At 49.2% G+C, this 16,218-nt stretch overlaps 1 protein-coding gene across 6 annotated transcripts in view; it reads left to right on the top strand.

The window, feature by feature from the left end:
- Positions 1-16,218, top strand: part of SYN3 (synapsin III) — a 498,442-nt gene that overhangs the window by 450,414 nt on the left and 31,810 nt on the right. For all 6 annotated transcript variants that reach the window (XM_070789671.1, XM_070789672.1, XM_019961256.2 and 3 more), the window contains one exon: positions 15,127-15,269. In XM_070789671.1, the coding sequence (XP_070645772.1) occupies positions 15,127-15,269 (143 nt within the window). The remainder of the gene's footprint in view (positions 1-15,126; positions 15,270-16,218) is intronic.

The raw sequence follows: 16,218 nt of genomic DNA, 5'->3' as shown, positions 1-16,218 counted from the left end.
TCAATATAGTGATAAGAAATCTAAGTTCGAATCACAACTCTGCCAATTTGTAGCTGGGTGACCTTGGGCAGGTGACTTAGGGCAAGGCCTGGCGCATAGGAAAGTGAAAGTGTTAGTCGCTCACTCGTGTCCGACTGTTTGCGACTCCATGGTCTGTAGCCCTCCAGGCTCCTCTCTCCATGGGATTCTCCAGGCAAGAACACCGGAGTGAGCTGCCATGCCCTTCTCCAGGGGATCTTCCCAACCCAGGCATGGAACCCAGATCTCCCGCATTGCAGGCACATGGAAGGAGCTGGATAAAAGTCATTCCCATAGAGAGGCAGTCATGTGCAGTAGTCACAGCCAGGAGCTCTGAATCCAGACTGTGGATAGGCATCCTTCTCTGCTCACCAGCTGTGTGACCTTGAAGCTATTCCACCCTCCTCACTGCAGCACGGCCATTGTGCCGGTGTAGAAGCGCCCAGCAATGGCCACCATGTGGTCAGCACTCTGCACACAGAGCCATGGTGGTTCTCTTGCTTGGCCCCCATGACTCCCACATCCACTGCACACATTCCCTGCCTTTCTCTTCCTTCTATCTCAGGTCAGTTCTGTACCACTTCTGGCTTCAGCTGCAGCAATCACTGCTTAAAGTTCACCAGGCCCCCTGGATGGTCCCTCCTATCCATTTTCCAACGTCTGCTGACCTTGGGTCTTAAAACCCAGAACTGTTACATCCCTCCTCTGCTTAAAACCCAGCAGTGGCTCCATGTTATCCATGAATAAAGGCTCCAAGATCCCCAGGACCTACTAAACCCTCTAGGGTCCTCTCTCCCCTCACACCCAGGGCTCGTCACACCCACTCCCTCTCCAGTCCCCAAACATGCAGCCAGTTTTACTCTCTTCTGCCTTTCCCTCCCTCTTTTATCTTCCACGACCACCCGCACCATGTCAGCCTCATCAACGCTAGATTCAGCTCAAGTTCAAGAGTTCCCTGAACTTCTCCCCGAGCCCTCAGTGGGCCTGACCCCAACTATGTGCCTGTACTGTGCCTGTGCAGAATTCCACTGCTCCACTGGCAACTCTAGTGCACTTTCAGCTGCACGCCTGACTCCCCTTACAGACTGAGCATCTTAGAAGTGAGCAGAGTGATGAGGAATTGTTGAGGGCATGCTACGAGCCAGCACTGCCTGAGGACTGGACACAGATTCGTTTCTTCCCCTTACCTAGAGGGCATCTGAGTCAGGTACTGATAACCACTTTACAGCTGAGGGAGCTGGAAGAGAGAGGTTTTTGATATTTGACATTTGGTGAGCCAGAGTTCAAAGCCAGGAGGTCTGGCTTCAGAGATCTCACTCTTAACCTCAATTTACACTTTTAAAATTAGCATATAATTGACACATAACATTGTGTAAGTTTAAGGTGTACATGTTGACTTGATACACTCATGTATTGCAGTATGCTTACCATCACAGCATAGCTAAAACCTTCCTTTTTCCCATCACATAGTTATCATTTCTGTTTTTGTGGTAATAAAAACTTTACCACCTGCTCCTAGCGACTTTGAAATATAGAATACAGTACTGTTGACTGTAGTCACTCTACCATGCACCAGACCTCCAGAGTTCCTTCATCTTCTAGTTGTCTACTTATACCCTTCAACAGTATCTCCCCAATTTCCCCTACCCCCAGCCCCGGTAAGGACCATTCTATAGTCTGTTTCTCTGAGACTGGCTTTCTTAGATCCACATATAAATGAGATCATATAGTATTTGTCTTTCTCTGCCTGATTTGTCTCATTAGCATAATGCCCTCAGTGTCCATCCATGTTGTCACAAATGGCAGGGTATCCTTCTTTCATGTGGCTCAATTACATATATATGTATATGTGTGTGTATATATATATATGTATATGTATATGTATATACATATACTGGAGAAGGCAATGTCACCCCACTCCAATACTCTTGCCTGGAAAATCCCATGGACGGAGGAGCCTGGTAGGCTGCAGCCCATGGGGTCACTAAGAGTTGGGAACGACTGAGCAACTTCACTTTCACTTTTCACTTTCATGCATTGGAGAAGGAAATGGCAACCCACTTCAGTATTCTTGCCTGGAGAATCCCAGGGACAGAGGAGCCTAGTGGGCTGCAGTCTATGGGGTCGCACAGAGTCGGACATGACTGAAGCGACTTAGCAGCAGCATATACATATATATGGAGAAGGCAATGGCAACCCACTCCAGTACTCTTGCCTGGAAAATCACATGAACGGAGGAGCCTGGTAGGCTGCAGTCCATGGGGTTGCTAGGAGTTGGACATGACTGAGCGACTTCACTTTCACTTTTCACTTTCATACATTGGAGAAGGAAATGGCAACCCACTCCAGTGTTCTTGCCTGGAGAATCCCAGGGACGGGGGAGCCTGGTGGGCTGCCATCTATGGGGTCGCACAGAGTCGGACACGACTGAAGTGACTTAGCAGCATACCATGCATATGTACGTACGTGTATAATATACACACACATATATCCCCAAATTTTCTTTATCCATTCATACACTGACAGACACCACTTAAGCTGTTTCCATATCTTGGCTATTGTGGAGAATGCTGCCCTCAATTGACTTTTATCTCCTAAGCTAGCATGGTTAATTTTGAAGCCAGGAGTTCAGAGAAGGAAGGCAACTTGCTGGAACTGGAGTCCAGGCCTCTTGGCTCTCAGTGGTCTTTTCTTTGGTTTGGTTGGTCATGTGCCTCTGCCATGAAAGCCCAGGCTGCTGGCCTGGATGGGGAGGCGGGACCCTGGGCGACTGGCAGGCAGACATGGCCTGAAGCAGTGAGACGTCCACAGAGAGGTTGAAATAATAAGCCTGGCTGAGGGAGCATCTGCTTTGTTTGCTTGGCTTGGTGTGTTTTCATTACACAGATCTGGAATCTGATCCTGCCTGGGAGGCTCTGAGGCTCCCTTTATTCTCCTGTTGGGCAGAAAAGAGAGTGGGGTGGAGCAGCTTAGCCAAGAAGTGCTGACAGGGAGGCAAAGCCGGTCAAGTCCAGGGTCGAGACACTCCCTTGTGAAAGCCCAGACAAAGCAGAGTGCTAGACAGGGACCTAGGGGAGACGGGCTCACTGTCAGGCCCCGTCGCACAGAGGGGTGATCATGTCATGGTGAGTCATGCCTCTCCAAGCCAACCAGTGCGGTGCCTTGCCTGAAGGTCACATTCTCAAACCCCAAGAGAAGGCTTACTATGGATGGCTTCAGGCAAGGAAAAGGCAGATGTTAATGAGCCCTGCAAGGAGCCTGCTGCCCTCTCTTCAGCCCACAAAGATCACACAAGGAAGGGGGGAAAAGGCAGGAGAGAGGTTCCAGTTGGGTCAAGGGAAGATTCTGGCAACTTTGATAAAACCACGAGTAATGGCATTATTTTGCTATTCATTGTGGAAGGTCTCTTATGAGGAACCACTGATGAATGCCTTTTCAAATTAAGTGTTAAGGGACAAAAAAGTTGACTCTTCAACGCAACTGGGGCACTTTGTCAGATAATAGCACCCCTGGGTCTGGATTGGAAGAAGCATGAAAGGTCCTCAACCAGCCTCATGCCTGACTTTACTGCTAGAATACCCTTTTCCAACCAGTCAGTCATGTTGCAGGCACTGTGGGAGGTGTTGTGGTATAGTAAGAGTAAGGAGTTTGAAAAATCAAATGCATTTGTTCGAATAAAGATGTTAAAAAACGTGGCTTAGTTGTGCAGGCAAATGGGTTTCCAGAATTAGACAGACTTGTCCATCAGATGCACACATTGCTGGGCTGCCTCAGGCTTCCCTGTGTTGGGCTTGACTCAGAAAACTTACAATCTGAGAAGCGGAGCGGACTAGTGCTGTTTGTGGGAAGACGGCTCCCAAAGACAAAGGAGAGGAGAATGGGTGAGTCTTCTACGTTTGCCCCGTTTTTCTTTCAGACCCTCTGATCTGAATCTGTCACTTCTGAGGAGGAGGAGTGAGCGGCGGGGGCAGACAGGCCAGCAATGTCGCTCCCTCCGTGTAGAAAGAAACTACAGGAGTTTGGAAATAAGAGACTCCCCTAATAGCTTTCCTCCAACCTAAAGGTGCCCTGCTGCTGAGGACAAGGACCTAGAGCCCCCAGGGCCCAGGGAAAAAGGCTGTCTGCAACAACAGCCTTAGCGAGAACACCTTCCCGCAGACAGCCTCATGGCCAGCCAAGCAGGCTTAGACAGCCAGTAGCCAGTAAACGCATCGACCCTGCAAGAAACGGAAAATTCCACCCCAAACTGGCTTAAACCCTCTGAAAGCCCAAGGATTAGTGTCTCAGTGTCACTGAGGTCCTGGGCGCATTCTGTCTCTGCCGGCTGGCCCCAGTCCCAGCTTCAACGTTGGGCAGCTTCCTCGGTCTTACCCCTGCTGCTAGTGGCATTCTGGGATGTTCTCTTCCGTCTCACTGAGCTGATCTATTCATGAGTCCTGCCCTGGGCCATTGAGACAAGAGTGCCATGTTCTGGTTGACTGAACATAGTCTGGATTCACCTCTTGTGTGGGGAATAACTTCAGTTCCCCCTGAAGCCCACGGTCAGGTGGAGGTGGGTAGACAGCTAAACAGAACTGGAGTTCTGTTAGGATTGAGGACATGGGGAATAAGTTTTGAGTAGATCCTGAGATGGCAGCTTGCTTCAAGATGCACATTGGGTTCTGAGCTTGAAAGCACTGCCTTGGGAAGTGAGGGAAGCAGGATTAGGCGGGGGAGAAGTTGAACTGCAGTGCAGTTACAGTAGGGACCTCAGCTGACTCCGTAAGGAGTTCCAGGGCTGAGGTGGCCCTTCAGAATCATCCCAAATCATGGCAAGGGGCTGTGCCATTGAACCCCTGCCCCAGTCCGTCATCACGTGTGGGCCGTATCAAATGTGGGCTGCCCTAGGAGTGTGGGGTAGGCTTGTTGGGCAAGGCATCTCCCCTACCTAAAAAGTCGCATATATGTGTGTTTCCTAACTCCTCATCCAGCCCCATCAGTGCATTCCCTGGTGCCCACAACAGTGCCTGGCTTACAGTAGGGGCTCAATATTTATCAAATGAATGGCTGGATTTGGGAGCCAGACGAACTTTAGCTGGAATCTCAGCATTTCCATATGCCAGCTCTAGGTTCTGCAGCCAATAATATAACCTTGCTAGGCCACAGTCTTTTCATGTGTGAAATGGGGAAGTCACAGTACTTACTATATAGGATTGTCATAAAGGCTATGTGAATTAATACCCAGCTGTTAAAGTAGCACATTAAGAGTAGCCATCATGGTCCATCGTTATTCTTGTTACAGCCATTATTATTGTTTATTCACCAGATGAGTCAATCAGTCCCTGCCCAGTGGCCCCCTCAGCCCCCAGCCTCTTCTTTCCACCCAGAGGTAGAGGGGTGATTCAGGTGGTGGCAGCCTGCCCAGTGAGTCAACTCTGAGCCTCAGCCATGCCAGGATCCCTGGCACAGGCTACCCTGTCCAAGAGGCCCTGGGGTTGAGTCATCTGGGCTACAATTCTAGCTGGGGACACCTCAGCTGTGGAGTTTGGCTGGCAGAGTTTGTCCTCCCCAAGACCTTCCAGGAAGAGACTGGGCACCTGCCCCATTGTACTCCCAGGGGCTACCCTTTGCCAGCTCAAGTCTATCTGTCAGGAGAGTTTGCAAAAGATCCAAGTGAGGATCTGGGGTGGGGCTGGGAAGGAAAAGTGTTGCCTCCATCCTTTGCTTTCAAAGCAGGGCGGTGTCATGAACAGATCATGGGGTTCTGATCTCAGCAGACTAGTTTCGAGTCTCCATCCCTCCACTTACTAGCTGGGGCACCTTGGACAAGTCCTTTGCTTCTCTGAGTCTCACTGGTGAAGTGGGAGGTTAAAGGGAGTCTTGACCGAGTGGTCATGTTGTCTGCAAGTCCTGCATCTTCCAAGAAGAGGTCTCAGATTTGATCTCTGTGGTCTCTGAGCTTCAGTGACTCTTATAAAAGGGGAGGAGGAATTCTCTGTCTCCACATTTCCCCCACCTCCCATGGGAAGAGGTAGGGCCAATCTGATATACCATTCCTTCCTTCCTTCATTCAGCAGCTCTCTGTTGAGCACCTGTAGCACGCCAGGTGCTGTCCTAGCATGGGGTGTAGGAATCATGGGCTAGTGGGAGAGGCAGATTCAATATAAATCAGCAAACAAATACACTTATAAACTTTATTCAGTACAGGCAGAAGAACAACAGGTTGTTAAGAGAGAAAAACATGGTAGAGCTGTTGGAGAAACTTCTGAGGTGGTGGCCCGTGAGCACAGACTTGAGGAAAGAGAATGAGCCAGCCTTGCAAAAGCAAGAGTGAAGACCCTTCCAGAGAGAAGCACATATGCAAAAGCCCAAAGGCAGGAAAGAGCTGGGGTGGCTGAAGAAGTGCCAGGGGACCAGTGTGTGGGAGCATTGCGGACACATGCAGAGAGTCTGAGAGGAGACGAGGAAAGGGGCTGGGCGCACAGGGGGCCCACCTCCCGATGCCCCTCATCTCAGGCATCAGCCTTGCCCGGCCTGTTCCCACTGCCTTAACACAGTTGCCTAGTTATTTTTTTTCCAGTTTTATAGTCGTTTACAGAGACACGGCTCATGAGGGTATACCATGGCTGGATTCCCCTAGGGTTGTTTGTGAAGAGTAAATGAGATGCTGGAGATAAACTGTGTAGTACAGTTCCTGGCATAGTTAGTCCTCAAGGAGAAATAGGTATCTTGAAAAAATACATGTAAAAATAATGAGAATATTTACAGCCCCATGCCAACACCCACTTCGAACTGTTACTCTGAGATTTAAAAGAGAAGAGAAGCCTTGGGTTTCAAGTCATCCTCTTTTCCATAATCACAACGAAGAAAGTCGGAGTAGAATCCGTCACCTCATCTGGGAAACCTGCCCTGGCTCCCACCGCAGGGTGCATCAGGGTCCCTGTGTCGCAGCATCTGTCACCCTCTATTGAATTGTCTGGTCACCGGTCTTTCCCATGGACTATGAACTCCTCAATGACAGGGACTGTTCCTTGATTCTCCATTTAATATAGTAGTTAAACAACATTTTATTTCAGATAGGTTTAAGGACTAGTCCAAATTGCTTACTCTCATTAACTAGCCCACATTTAAGCTAAGAGACTGGTCTTGATGAATCAATCCAGAATAGAATTTATGTCATTTAAAAAGCACAGTATCCTTGTAACTTTCCTAAGCTGGGGACTGGTTTAAAGTACAGACCGGTTTATTGGCTATCCCACCCCCGCGGGTTTCTCAAACCCACGTTTCACAGGAGGAGCAGACAGGCTCTTCTCCAGGGACGTTGCACCAGAGGCTTGCGTTATTCACTGCTGGGGGAGGGTGCCTGAAGTAATAACATTAGGCCCACAGTTCCCAAACTGCACCCAAGGCCCTAGGGGAGCAGAGTGTATTTTAAATTTTCAGGGGGACACACAGCAGTTCTCGGCATCAGTCAATCACCATGCAAATTACTAGCCGAGGTGGTTCACAGTTTCAACATTAGATCACAGCGTATTTCTTTCAGTGACATCACATTTTTGCAAAACTGGGGTTTTGGTGGTGGTTGTGCTAAAAGGCAAGTACTGTATGAGAATCGGCATGGAACAGGAAGTGGGGGTGAAGCGTCTGCTCTGATTCTAAGGTCCGGAAATGTAAGCAGTGCCCAGCAAGCACGCACGGCTCGTTTGTAAGTGATTGTAGTTATTTATGAACAAAATAATATTATGTACGTTGTTTATTTCAGTGACTAAGCTGGTAGGACATAAACAGTTGGCACTTCTTTTGTCCTTGGCGTGCCGTGAAATCATTCCTTAGATGGGCATCATACATCCAGAAAGTGGGGACTCGTGCATTAGGTTCTTTGTAACTCCCATTTAACTCTTTCAAGCTTTTGGTGCTGAACTCAGGAATGATTTTGAGCTAAATTCTGTGAGCGTGGCTTAATGATGTATGCATGGAACCTACCCTTGAGAGTCAAGGAGCTACAAGGCTGGGAAATATTTACTGGGAGGGAAAACAGATATTTAGCTCATCTCTCTCACTCCATCTGACTAGCTTCTTAATGAGCGTAGACCACTTTGGTATGAGCTGGAAGCGCGCCTTCCTGTTATAAAAAACAGAAAAACAAGCATGCGCTTGTGTGCCAGGGATATGGTTTTATTATCTCGAACTAGGAGTGGCCTGAATATCCAGCTGGCTCAACCAGCTAATTATTGCCGGAAAGAGAGACTACAGAGCAAGTGTTCTGAAGCTACAGTTATTATTTTTGGTAGATCCCCCTGCTTAGCTTTTAGCTTATTCATAAATAAATCAGCCAGTTCAGTAAATTGCCTCATATAGTTAGTTATCATTGAAAAAAACAAGCTTGCCCCGGTCATCACAGCAGATGGAGCCTGCTCCAAACTGGGCCTTCGACAGAAACCTGATGGAGATGGATTTGGCTGGGGTGAGCTGCTGGTCAAACTCGCCTGAAACATTTTCTAGGCTATTGAAATAGGGCAATGGGCTTGAATGGCTCATGTGTATTTCTATCCATGTTGATTCTGAACCATCTTCTAAGAAGGATCTTGGCCCCATTCCCAGCGTTCACCGCTGAGGGCGAGTGGGATTGCCCTTCCTCCAGCCATGAATCCCTCTTAGCCCTCAGCTTCCACAAAGAAACTTCAAGGCTCTGTTTTCTGCTGATACTTGTGAGTCTCTTCTCTCAGGCAGCATCAACCCCAGGGCCACTATACCACCTTTCTCCTTTGCCTGGATTATCTTCACCCAGCTCTTCCCATGACTGGCCTCTTCATTCATTCTTTCAGCAAATATTGAGCCATCTGCTGTGTGCCAAACACTATGGTGGGTTTCAAGGTATAAAAAGGAATGATAATAATAGTTAACATTTGTTGAAAGCCTGTAATGAATGAAGAGTTCTTCTAAACCATTTACATGTATCTCATTTGATGCTGAACAGCAATCAAGTCATCCACATCGGAGATTAACAAGTTACCCACATTTTGCTAATAAAGTAAGACACAGAGAAGCTAAGTACCTTCCCCAAGGTCACACAGCTAACAAGTGAGGGAGCTGGGCTTTGAGCTTGCATTCTTCAACATTTTGTTGTATAGTCTCCTTAGAAAGACACAGGAGGCTCTGGTTTTATTCAGTATTTGGCTTACATTTTAATGGAGGAGAGAGACAATAATCACATTAGCAAATAAGTCATTTCAGCTAGTCAAAGATGATAAGAAAAAAAATAGTAATATTTCAGTAGAGACTTCTCAGAGTGGCAGGAAGGAGTAGCTACTTGATATCAAGTAGCTGGAAAAGCCTCTGAAAAAAACAGCCATGGGAAGGTGCCCAGGAAAATGATTTCAAGCAGAGAGAATAGCAAATGCAAAAGCAGCAAGGCAGGGACAAGTCGGGCCAAGTGCAAAAGAAAGAGATGACCAGGAACCAGATCGTTAGAAGCTTTTTTACCTGGGCTGCACACATTTTCCTGGGGAGCTTACAAAAATACTGATGCCTTGGCCCATGCCCAGAGATTCTGAGGAAATCAGTCTGAGGTTTTGGCTCAGGCAAGAGGAATTCTAAATGAGACGAGTGCAGCAGTCCAGTGCAAGATGGTGGTGGCGTGGACCAGGGCAGTGCTGGTGGAAAGGCAGCATCTCTCCATCAGCCCTGCTCCCTCCACACCGCCCACCTGTGGTCCATGGGAAGCGTTCACATCCTTAGCCTGGATAAACCAAAAGCAGGATGCTCACCTGCGGATAGCCTGGGAAGGATTCAGCACCAGAGACTATCAGTCTTGGTGGGTGACCCACTGAAGTCCCTACTGGACAGAGCACAGCAGAGAGTGGTAGGCAGACATAACCTTTTCCTAAGAAATCACCGTCTCACAGTCTCTAATCTCTGACAGCCCAACCTTATTATGTCAACGTGGGTGAAACTATCAGTTCTTGGCCATAGTGGTGTCTGTCACAGCTCGCTCTGGGAGGTGGCATCTTTGTCTTCTTGCTACAGCACTAGCTGAGACAGAGTGTTCATCGGGGTTGTCCAAAGAAATGGAAACCATAAGAAGGGTATACATAAGGCATTGGTTTATGTGATTAATTTGGTGGTGCTAGTGGTAAAGAATCCACCTGCCAATGCAGGAGACATAAGAGATGCGGGTTCAGTCCCTGGGTTGGGAAGATCCCCTGGAGGAGGGCATGGCCACCCACTCTGAAATTCTTGCCTGGAGAATCCCCTGGACAGAGGAGCCTGGTGGGCTACAGTCCATGGGGTCACAAAGAGTTGGACATGACTGAGATTTTTCTCGCATGTTGGGATGGGTTAAGAAGAGAGTGGCTTGGGCATACCTGGATGGCTCGCATCCAGTGGATGAAAACCAGACTCAAGTCAAAGAGCCGATTCTTACCCTGTATGATCAGTCATTGGAACCATTCGTGCACTCTTGGTCTAATACACAGTAGGACAAGTTCCCTGACATGGTATGAGCTGCCTTGCCCCGTAGTGAGCTCCCTGTTATTGCTTGAGGTGTTCAAGCAAAGAGCGCACAGTCTGCTGAGGCTGTAAGGTGACTTTCCCATCCCAGGCCTGGATGAAGCCCACTGAGGAGAATCAGAATTGTCTCTTGGCTCCTCTCTGCAGTTTATCTCCCTCTGCACATGTATGTGCCCATGCAAGCACACACACACTCACACGAGGGAGGTGAATGCCAGAGAGGAGGAGAGTGGGAGAAACCACACAGGGATCCAGCGAGGAAAACAAGGAGGAGAGATGGGAAGGCAGGGGGATGGAGACAGCACTGAGAGGGGTGGGCAATGCGGGGAAGGGGAGAAGCAGGGAGAGGAAGAGATGGAAAAAGGTGGGAGAAGGGACAGGCGACCGCGGGAGATGCAGAGGGAAAGGGGGCAGAGAGGAGACAGGCGGTACTAAAAGCAGGAGGGAAAGGGAGAAGGCAGTGGACTTGGGAGAGAGGAAGCATGGGGCCCAGGAGGAGGGAGGTGGGCAAGGCGGAGGAAGCAGGGCACAAGAGACAGGGCTGGTCCGCAGAGTGGGTAGGGAGGTGGGTGAGGATATGAGTCTTCAGAGTCAAGGAGTTCACTGGGCACAAGTCCCCAGAGCAGCAAATGGGTAATCTTGAGTCACAGCTCATTTAGAGCTTCCTGTTTTCAGCTTGTCTCTGTGAACAGTTGGAGGGGTTTCCAGCTAGTAAATACATCGGAGTGCCAAGACTCCCTCCCCTGGCTGTGGCCGTTCCATGGCTGCCCGTCCCCAGAACCTTCTCATGCCACCTCCCTTTATGCCCTGAGCACCAGCCCAGCAGCTCCTCCAGCACCACCCAACAGACCACCTGCTCCCCTCTGCAAGGCCCCTGACTTCACCAGGTTCTCAAGGCTCATGAAGGAAGCCGTAAGCCTCTTCCAACTACTGCACTCACATTCACCGATTGCACCACTGGCGCTCCACTAGGAAGCTGTAAACCTTTTAAGTGTGGAATCCAGCCCAAGCATTTACAGAAAAATTTACTTTATAAAACAAGTTTCCCTGAAACACAGTTTCTTTGCCTTTTTCCAAGACCCCATATTTTTCCTTCCATCCCCTTGTACTCTTCCCAGTTACAAGCACATCTTTATCCATCCTTCTTCAACTCAACCCAGCAGACGTGTCTGGGCCATCCACAGCATTCCAGACAGCAGGGTTACATCTGGAAACAAGACTCCTTGTCTGCCCTCACGAAGCTTGTGTCTAATGGGGAAACAGACATGGAGCCAGGAGTGGAGTCGGGTTTTATGGGGCTCAGACAGCACACAACTTGAGAATAAAATTACCAGCCCATGTATAAGAAACCTGGGTTACGTGTTCAGTCCTGGAGAGGACAGGATGAGTGCCCAACCCAAACACCCAACTCTAGGAGAGAAGGGTTCACAAAGGAAGGTTGAGATAACCATTAATTAATTAAACCACTGCAACTATACTTTCTCTCTTTGCTCTCTTTTGCCTATCCTGTGAATAAATGAATGCATACATGATGCATTCTACAGACATTTACTTAAGGATGAAGTTTAGCTTCTGTAACAAAAACCTAAGATGGCTTAAACAAGCTAGGACCTTCCCTCTCACATAACTGGCTCCTTCCATCCTTCCTTCCTGGGGTGTTGCCTTTCAGATACAAAGTCTATGATGGTGCCCTTCCAGCCAGTCAGATGAGGCAAGAAAGAACTGTGAAGCATTCCCCCTTCCGCCTCACACACACACTTCTCTTTTAAGGCAGACCTGGGAGTTCAAACCCAACTTCTGCTCAAGTCCCATTGACCAAAACATGATCACCCAGCCTTGAGGACATGAGCACACACAGGTCCCAGGGAGATGAGGAAGTATAATGTTTATTCTGGATGGCCATGCACCCCCAGATTAAGGCATTTCACAGCTATATAAAAAGAGAATGGATGCTGTGGACAACTAGAAATCGCCGAGACAGCCTGTGGCGTATGTTGTGCTTACTAGGAAACTGAGGTGCGGAAGTAGCTGTGGTCCTTTCCAGGTCCATCCACTGACAAAACTGAATTAAACAAGCTGTCCCTGCAAGCTCCCAGCCCCGTTCTTTAATTTCAGTAACTCTGACGCTCTTTACCAGATCCCAAATGTTGGCCGAGAATGAAATACTGTGACCACCTAAGGGGTAGTTGAAGGAAGAGGAAGCAATATAGACTGCGAAGAAGTTGCCAGGGAAAAAAGGAAGAGAACCAGAAGAGAACAGTGAAACTAAATTTCAAGAAGTTTAGCGATTTCCTATACCATGGAGTGTCAAAGCAGCAAGAGGACCCAAAGAAACTCGATTGGATTCACCAATGAGGAGGTCAGAAGTGACCTTTGCCAAGTCATTTTGTGTGGAGTGGTGGGGAATGGCATCCAAAGAGAGCTGGTTTGGGAGTGAGTGGAAGATGAGGATGCTGAGATAGAGTAGTGGTAACTGAGGTACGGAAAGGCAGGAACAACCTAAGATTAGTGCATCCGTGATCATGTTGATTCAAAAGATAAAAAATCAACGAAGAGCAAGAGCTAGAAAACGCATGGCCGACACAGAGTTTGGCTGCTTTAACAAAGACCAAGATAACAGTGGCTTAAAGAAGATTAAGGTTCACTTCACTCTCATGTAGGAGTCTGAGCATACACAGTCAAGGGCAGACTAGGGACAGCATGGTGTGGGAAATCCAGCTCCTTCCACCGTATTAGCCAGTCATGCTCAACGTGCAGCTTCCATCTTGTGGCCCACGAAGGCTGCACCAGCTCCCACCGTCATGTAAACATCCCAGCCAGGTAGAAGGAGGAGAGGGAAGGGGAAGTTTTCTTTCATCTTAAAGGCACCATGCAGAGGTTGCTCACATCACATCTCCTCACATTTTCACTAGCTGGACTTGGACACTTGGCTACATCTACCGAGATAAGGGAGACAGACAAAGTCATCTTTAGCTGAGAGGCCAAATCCCCAGAGAAAACTTAAGGGTCCTGTTACGAGGAAGGAGGGAACAGCAAGCAGTCAGAGCCTTAGGGGACCTAGAACAAAGAGTGGTCTCGGCCTTGGTGGGAGGAGGCTTGCTGTCTCCGGGGCGAGGACACACAGAGAGCAGAGAGGAGGTCTACCAAGCTGTTTACAACCTGTTGGGTGGGAGAGCGGACGTGCACTCATAAATACCCTGGGATGGTTCAGAGAATGCTGTGCTTTTGGAGTCCTAGGTTTCATTCTCAGCTCTGTGCTTAGCTGCTCTCTGGCCTTGGACAAGGAGAGAGATCTCCGTTTCCACATCTGTTAAATGGTCATAATAATGCCCACCCTGCCTGCCCCACAATCTTATTTTGAGTCCCAGAAGAGAACTGAGAAAATGTTCTCTAAGTGTGAGGTCAGGGCAGATGTGGGCGCCATCGTTATGGGGGGGATGGAGTGGTCTAGGCACTGCTGAGCCTGAAGGGCAGGTGGGAAAGGGCTGGAAGAGGCTGGAAGGACAGCACCACCCCAAACACAAGCTCCACACACCCATCCCCGAGGATCTGGCCTCTGCCCACTGCTGGCCAAGGAACCCCTCTGTTGTCCAAGTGAGGATGACAGGGGAGGGGGCCTGCAGCCATCCACAGGGGCTGGAGTCAGGCTATGGTGTGTCTTGAGATCGCCCTCCCAGAGCCTTGGCCTCGTCCCCTGCCCTTGGCCTTGGAAGCTCTCCTGAGACCTCTCGCTGACCCCAGGGCACACCCTGTGTCCCTGGCCTCAGCCCAGTAAACAGCATGAGTGAGTTTCTCCCCCAGGCCTCTGGCCTAGCAGAGCTAGCTGTGTCCAGAGCATGCACAATCCCAACACACTCCCTCCACACACATACATGCCCACACTGCCTGCACACTCAGAAGCACCACACCATGTGCATCACACATGCAAACACCACACACATATGCCACGAACTGAACATTCCTCGCACACTCTACGTGTCCCCCGCAAACTTCACACACACAGCCCACATGCACACACCTGCCCATGCACACCACATGCACACACACACTTACACTGGTCTCTCTCTGTCCCATATCACACCCCCTACCCGGCTCCCCACACTGCTGCAGGAGTGCAGGAGACACAAATGTGGCTACTTTCTTGTTTAAACTCCTCCTCTTCAACTGGCTATCCAGAGCTTCAGGCTAGCATTCTAGCCCCTGCCAAAGCTGTTGAGGCCCACCATGGTCTATTCCCTGAAGACCCTCTTCAGGTATCTCCACCCTCCTGCCCCCTCGGCCAGTGTAGACCACTGGCCCACCCCTCTCCCCCCAGCTCCTCCTGCCCCTGGCTTGTCCATCCTCCATCCTCTCCAGAGAATGTACCTGTGTCATAGCCCATGTGAGAATCGCATTCCCTCTCCTGACCCCTGTTCAGAGCCCACCCCTCCTATAAAGACTCCCTCGACTTCCCCAGGTGGAATGCTGCCTTTGGGGAGCAACTTGCATCCTGTGTCTGCCTCCCCTGCCAGGCAGATGACCTTCTCACGGTCACTATATATGCAGCCCTGGGTCCCAGCACAGGGTATGTGCTCAATGAACACCGGGTATGTGGTGCTCATCCCCTCATCCTCCCAACAGATCAAAGTAGAAAACCAGCACGACTACCAGGACGTCACCAGCATGGTGGCTATGGCCAAAACCTATGCCACCACCGAGGCCTTCATCGACTCCAAGTATGACATCCGCATCCAGAAGATCGGGTCCAACTACAAGGCCTACATGTGAGTCCCTGGGCAGGGGTAGGGGCTGGGAGGCCGGGAGGAGGGTAGGAGCAGAGTGTGAGAGGAACCGAGACTAAACCCCATGGCAGAGACCCCACAGGGACATCTTATCTTCCCTTTCTGTCTCCTTTACTTCCCTTCACCTCTAGTTGTCACAGAGGAAGGCTGCTGTTCCATCATGGCTTATTCCAGGGCAAAAAATCTGTCTACCTAAATGAAGGCTATTTCCCCCAGAGAAATAAAGACTGTTGGCCTCTTTGCAAGCATATAGGGGATGTATGTCACAGGAGACATACATGGAAGGGACACTTGGGGACACATCAAGGATGGCCTTCAGTGCCTTGCTGAGGATTTTGGATTTTCTTCTCTTCCTTTCTGAGCAGAGAAGTGTCATGATCTGACCTGTAACCATGAAAGGAAGACTCTGGGGCTATGGGCTGCAAAAGGGTTTCCCAGGGACTAATAAGATCAGGTAGGAGATTACACCAGATTTCTTCACCTGCAAGCAGTAAAAACCACATCTGACTAATATGGTGGAATTTTTTTAAGGGAATTTATTAGAAACCCATGGATGATCAGAAACTTAAAAAAACTAACTAACCCCAAATTACCAATTTCAGAAACATTGGGATTCAGGGAAGCCCCAGGAATCTGGGTAGCCAGAAGTAGTAGACAGTCTTCGTGGCACCCCATGAGGAAGGGAATCTACCATAATCATTTTCAGGGCTTAACGCAAGATTACAATTCCACGGAAACAGTGCTGATTAGTCCAACGGTGGTCACATGATTATCAGAAGAAGGCAGACGATCCGTATAGAGAGTCCCACCAAGACAGCATGCACCACAGGCAGGGTCATTATCCAGTGGAGATAGAGGTTATGTGACTAAAAGAAAAGGGACAAATGCCAGAAAATTCATCACACATTCAATCCAGGGGTGGTTCAAGCAG

This window comes from Bos indicus, chromosome 5 (genome assembly GCF_029378745.1).
Source record: "Bos indicus isolate NIAB-ARS_2022 breed Sahiwal x Tharparkar chromosome 5, NIAB-ARS_B.indTharparkar_mat_pri_1.0, whole genome shotgun sequence".
Classification (NCBI taxonomy): Eukaryota; Metazoa; Chordata; class Mammalia; order Artiodactyla; family Bovidae; genus Bos; species Bos indicus.
This window is presented reverse-complemented; position numbering and strand designations above follow the sequence as displayed.